The sequence below is a fragment of the Pinus tabuliformis genome, chromosome 8 (assembly GCF_031772625.1).
Source record: "Pinus tabuliformis cultivar Carrire ecotype Pingquan chromosome 8, CPIR1, whole genome shotgun sequence".
Classification (NCBI taxonomy): Eukaryota; Viridiplantae; Streptophyta; class Pinopsida; order Pinales; family Pinaceae; genus Pinus; species Pinus tabuliformis.
The window spans coordinates 1,182,371,546-1,182,378,204 of NC_142294.1; the positions used below are offsets into that span (position 1 = coordinate 1,182,371,546).

At 43.4% G+C, this 6,659-nt stretch overlaps 1 protein-coding gene across 1 annotated transcript; it reads left to right on the top strand.

The window, feature by feature from the left end:
• Window positions 1–314: 314 nt before the first annotated feature.
• LOC149239567 (uncharacterized) lies at window positions 315–5,705 on the top strand. The gene is made up of 4 exons (XM_089369903.1): window positions 315–2,055; window positions 4,554–4,702; window positions 5,266–5,475; window positions 5,583–5,705. The coding sequence occupies exons 1-4, from the start codon at window positions 315–317 to the stop codon at window positions 5,703–5,705; spliced, it is 2,223 nt and encodes a 740-aa protein (XP_089226029.1).
• Window positions 5,706–6,659: the final 954 nt, after the last annotated feature.

The window sequence follows — 6,659 nt, forward strand, 5'->3', positions numbered from 1 at the left end:
TGTGCCACTTGGCCAATCTCGCCCAGCGCAGGTAGCCTTCATTGCTTTTGACATTCAGCGCAGGTACAGAGTGGATCAGTTGACATTCAGCGCAGATGCTCAGTGGGGCAGCTGACATGATCCAGAAATAGCTTGTTTTTGAGTGTTTTCAGGTGGAGAACTGATTTTCAGTGCTGTGGTTTGCTGACCTTGTTCCTCTAGGGGTAGGAACAACATGTTTAGGGACTTTGGATCCCTTAGATTATTGACATTTCATGCTTCATGCTGTAAGGCACAAAAATGTCTATAACACCCCTCTTCTTTTCCTCCTGATTATGGAAGGCTTGAGTAGAGTTATCTTATCTGCCAAAGATAGACAACAGCTCTCGGGTATATGCATATCCAATAATTTTCATCTCACGCACCTTCTGTTTGTAGATGACATTCTCATATTCCTCAATGGTGGTCTGAGTGACACCACAGCACTTCACAATATATTTCTACTATTTCAGCATGCTACAGGAATGTTGGTCAATGAAGGAAAATCCACTATTACGACTGTTGGCTGCTCTCGCCAAGAAGTTACTTATGCATCCCAGCGATTCCCCTTCACCACATCCAGGCTTGCTGAGGGCATCAAGTACTTGGGGTACAGGCTAAAACCCCTCGGATACAAAATTGCAGATTGGACTTGGCTTCTTGCAAAGGTGGAGAAGAGACTCCATATCTGGTATTATAAATACCTCTCTAGAGCAGGGCGCCTCACCCTCATTAAAGCAGTCATCGAAGCCATGCCAGTATACTGGATGACACTGGCTTGGATACCCCATGGTGTTCTTAACAGACTACAGAGCATATGCACCAGATTCTTATGGAATGGTCAGCAACCTGGGAGAATCTTTGCCTGGGTAAAATGGGACACCATTGCCAGGCCTAAGCGATGGGGTGGATGGGGTATCAAGCGCCTCGATCTATTTGCAAAAGCCCTTGCTGCAAAACTAGGCTGGCTACTCCTCACTTCAGACAGCCTCTGGTCACGGGTGGCACAAGCTAAGTATATCAGACCCCTCCATCTCATGGATTGGTTCCGTCAACATCACAGCCCTGGCCCCAACACCTCAAACATATGGAAGGTCGTTTTACTTTCTCTGCCGCTTCTCAGGGAAGGTATCACTTGGCGCATCAAGAGTGGACAGGACGTGAGAATTGGCATTGATCCCTGGGTAGGATGCGGCAACCTACACAGGCTCTCTGATGATCTTATCAGACACCTACATGGCAGGGGAATAACTCACATTAACCATATAGGGGACAATGCTAACACTGTATTTCTATATCAGGCCTGGTACTCACCAGCAACCTTGGGCATTCCGGTACAGTGGCATCCTGAATGGAACGCATTTACCGAGGCCCTCACACAGGCCAACATCAGATTATCTGAAGGGCCCGACGAACTCATATGGGCCATCGCTAAACACGGGCATTATACTCCTAAAGAGGGATATCTGAAGCTTATGGAACCGTATAAACCCCCGGACATCCTCCCTCACTGGAACCTGATCTGGAAGCTTCAGGCTGCACCTCGATGCCGCTTACTAATGTGGAATATCATATATGACAAAATCCCCACGGGAGTAAACCTCTTGAAGCGATCTTTTCACGGCCCCTTCAGATGCCACCTATGCTGCTGTGAAGAAGAGAGCACTGATCATCTCTTCATCCGCTGCTCAGTCACACAAACATTCTGGCACAGCATATCTGCTCATATACCCGACCACAAGGATTGGAATGGATCCACCTGCAAGGAAGCCTGGAGCAACTGGACCAGAGACCACGCGGGCAAACTCACTAACTTACCCCTCCTCGTCTGCTGGGCCATTTGGATTGCACGTAACCGCATCATCTTTAATAATAGGCCCCCAAACTGGCAATCCATCCTGAGCCACACTATTGCTGATTTCAATTTACTTCCTTCGACGGAGAAGAACAGACCTACCCGTGCTATTACTCCCCCCATCATCGATCGATCAAAGCCTTGGGCCTTTTTCGATGGCTCTGCCCAGAACAATGGCTGTGGTGGGGGTGCTATCTTATATTTGAATGAATCCCACTGCTTTAAGATTCAGATCAATTCCCAAAACGGCACTAATAATTTCTCTGAACTCAGCACAGCCAAACATATAATATATTTTGCAATACAAAAACAGTGCAGACATCTCCAACTATTTGGCGACTCTCAGATTGTTTGCAATTGGATAAATTCTACAGCTCATTGTTATACTTTTTCTTTGAGAAATATCCTTGACGAAGCCAAAAGACTGATCACTTCATTTGAATCTTTTGTCTGTCGTCACATCTACAGGGAGCAGAACGAAGAAGCGGACAAACTGTCAAAAGAAGCAGCGAACAACCATCTAGAACAATGGCTGATATAGGAACAGATCGATGGATCCATCCATCAATATTATCACCGGCCCTATATAGATCATAACAGGAATGGGTCACCAACCCATTCATAACAATAGACATGATTTTGGACATCTCTTTTTGAAATATGGTTTTATTTGCTACTGTTTATCATAACTGTTACAGTGCTCCCTGCGTGGAGCTAGTTATTGGATATTTAAAATTTTGTATATATATCATATAGACTCCCTGCGAGGAGATCTAGAACACTTAGGTATATTTTGATGAACTCTGGCAGGCCAAAGGCCACATATGAATATGCAACATGCATCTGCAAAATGTAATTTCTCCCTTTTTTAATAGAAATTACGACTTTTTCCTAAGTCTATTAATTTTTTAATTATTTTTAACGTCTCACAGCTAATCAATTAATAATTCTCTGGCAAATTAAAAACATCCAAAATTTATTAATTTATTAAAAAAACTTGATATTCATATTACTCTGAAAAAACCAGTACATATTCTACCAATACCACTATCATACGCCTTATACCGAAACTGAAACTAAAATATTATATCCTTCAGCATATCCTACCATTTTTGTCTTCCTTCATTAGTGGATAGTATATCCGGTCATATACTATCAAAAGACCAATATAACAAAACTAAACTTCTGAAAATTACTTCCCCACCACTAGCCGGAAAAACATCAACACGTTGGAACAGATCCCCGCCATTGTGGAGAAAGTTGTGACTGCAAGACCTCTTTTTTGATAGCTCGCATAAAGGAGATGTTATCAAAGGATTTCTTCAAATTCTCAATGCGAAGCATCCAATTTACCAGATTAGGGGAACAAAGACCATTCAATGATTACCCTTGCTTCTCCATAAATGGCTATCTGTTCCAAATTCTAGCATTATACAATAACCCCCATAGCGATAACTTGAAACTTCAGCTCTTGTACCTTCTCCATAAGAAGAATTTGCAAAGTAGGACGTCGATAATTAATTGATTATAATGTGAATGTATTATCTTTTTGAATTGTTTTTATATCTCTAAGCTAATCAATATATCTGAAATTTATTTATTTTTAATTATTTTTAACCTCTCAGATTACATTGATTAATAACGTATTTATGGTTTTTAGACTTTTTATTTTTTAAAAAATCATTTTTTTACTCCTTTTTTCCATCATTATTATTATTTTATAAATCATTATAAAATTAAATATATAAATGCATATCTTTATTTTTTTATTTTCTGTAATTTCTCACAACAAATCAATTAACATTGATGTTTCAACTTGTAAAAATAACAAATTACAAATAAATTAGTGTTGCTCCTAGTAAAAAGACAACAAATTGTTATATACATGGCCGTCAAAAGAATGCAGTAAATTAAGAGATCAGAGACATAAACAATCGATTTCAATGTTTGCGTAATGACACTTTTGCTAAAGCGATTACCTTGTAGCCTCTTATGTTTTTGAGACTGTCCAGTTTCTTCAATATTGGATCGATAGTGTAGTTCTTACCCTGTAGCCTTTCTATTTCCGCAACGAAATTGTACATGCTAAACAATCACATATATTCACCTTCATATTGACAAAGAAAGACTTTGGGTAGGGTTCTTACAGTCATTAGAGGAGGAAGGGGAGGAAAAGGAATGCGTGAAGTCCGAAATCCATTTCAACATGAGATACGCATTCTCATATTTGGGAGTGAAGAGATGGAACATATGGCCTTCGCCTTCCATCATAACTAGATCAACATCTTTGCCTGCATTCTTTAAACCTTCGTAGTACAGAATAGCACGATCTATAAGCAGACCCTTCTCTACCACAAATATAGCTGGTACATGCCTTCACTAGACTAGGCCCGTTCCGAGTAGGCACTTGACTCCACACCATTACACTCCTTCCATTCGACACGCGCCTACCTTACTCCCTGCAACTGTGACTGAACCCTACCATTCATCAGATTTTCTCTGTTGTTTGGTCCCCTCCTGTGACGGTTACTCCAGAAAATGGTGGCAGCTGGCATAACCCCCAGGGAAACAATGGAGACCGACCTAATAGACTACTTTGAGGACCCCCTTGAAGGCATATCCATTTTCAGCAGGTAGTCCAGCTCTGACGTTTACTTCCTATTTAACCGTGAATTAACAGAGGTTATTGTTCCGCTTTTGCCGCTCACGGGTTCGACCAGTGCAGTCATCGATCTGCTGGAAGTGTCGTCCTCTTGGTCACCCTCTAACATTCCCCCTTTGGCACCAATCCCCCATCATTCTGCATCCAGGATCTCCGGCCCTGATCCGGTGGTTGGTTCTTTCAGCCTCTCTTCACTCCAACCCTCTGCTGCCTCACATTATCCCTCACAATCTTTCCAGGGAGTGACTTCACCCCTTCTTACTCCCATCATCCCGACCTCAACTCCTGCTCCCCCCTCTAGCTACTACTCGAACGTTCCCCACCTCCTGGACGCCTTCCCTGCTGGCCTTGACCAAACACCACCAACCCTAACCCTAACCCTCGAAACCCTAATTTCGTCGGAGCTCAAGGGTGTGCAAAGGTCGCGGAGCCAAGACTTGGAAAGAGGTTGAGGTATGTTAAGCCCAAGGCATAAGAAGTTTTTATCAACTAGGAGGAGGACTTCCAGTGGCAAGATACCATGGACATGGCAGAGATAGTCTTGGTGGGCAGAGTTAGGCGACGAAATTACTTTGCAGCAAGACTAAAGCAATGGGTCTCGAAAATATGGGGCCATCATCTCACTGATCTGCCTTTCATACAGACCTTTGTCTGTCGTGGGTTCGCTTTTCATTTTGCGTGAGCATCACGTACAAATTGGGTATTTTCCTCCTTCTGGCATATCGAACAGGTCCTTGTAATGCTAAGGAGGTGGAGTCCAATTTTTGACCCAGACATAGAACAGCGTGGGGCTGGGCCAATTTGGGTTCGTCTTCCCAGTCTCCTGCTCCATTTCTATACTGAGGACATCTCCAAGAGAATTGGGAACTCTCTGGGCACCTATCTCGATTATGATAGATCATACCTCTCCACTGGGGTTATGGCCTATGCTCGGATACTGGTACACTTGGACATTAGAGGAGGGTTGCAAGAGCAAGTTACCCTGCGATGGAGGAATTACAACCATACCCAGATCCTTGACTATGAGGGTGTCCCCTTCCGATGCAGATGATGCCACAGAGTTTGACGCCTCTACAAAGATTGCCCTATACTAGAAAAATCGAAGGATGGGAACAAGGGGAAGTCATCTCCCTCATTGAAAGCTCAAACACAAGCGGATCACTCAGATGAGGTAGAGAAAATTGACACTGATATAGCTAGGTCCAGGCCTATCTCGACGACACCAAAGAAGTGTAGTAAAACACCTCTCCGCCTCGTTCACCTCCATTGACTAGGTCTAAGGTGGCCGTTGGAGTTGCGCTATCTTCGAGTATGTCAATTCTTGTCCCTTGCTCTACATCAATTACTAGTTCTTCTGCATATAATGATATAGCTATGGGACCTCAGCAAAGCTTTTTTACCTCGCAATCTAGCATCCACCACCTTGAATGTCCCCTGATTCCCCCTCCGCCTACTATATCATGTACCCCCTTTCTTTCCAGAGGAAGTTCCATCGAATTTGAATCCTGGAACTAATCCCATCCCCCATCGTTACCACCTCTGCTCACTTTCTTCGTTTCAGGCTCCAGATGCTATAGGCATTGGACTAGTCCCTCCCCCACCTCTCCAAAGCTCCCTCAAGGTAGACCATCCTCCTTGTCAAAAGCTAAATAGCAGGCAGGGATGGAGGTTTCCACGGGCAAACAACCTACTCTTGAGAGGGTCCTTAGAGCATAGGACCCCTTGGAGCCATCTCTGCCATGAAGGTCCTCTCCTTCAACTACAGAGGATTTGCTAGTCCCGAGAAAAACCTAGCACTATGAAGGATTCTCTAAAAGGAGATGATTAATATTGTCTTCCTACAAGAAACCCTGGGTTCTACCGATGTCGTTTCCCCTCTCTTGGAATCCATGCTTCCAGGATTGCATTTCCAAGCCATTGATGTAAACGGCCACTATAGTGGCATTGCCCTGGGGTATAATCCTCACTCGATAAAGCTGATAAGCGCCTGGGGAGGCACTGGATTCATAGGGGCAAATACCTTCTCTATCGAACTGGGAACTGAAATCAGATTGTTGAATGTCTATGGGCCCTGCCATCATTGGGAGGATTTTTGGAGCAAATTATGTCATCCAATATCTTGCA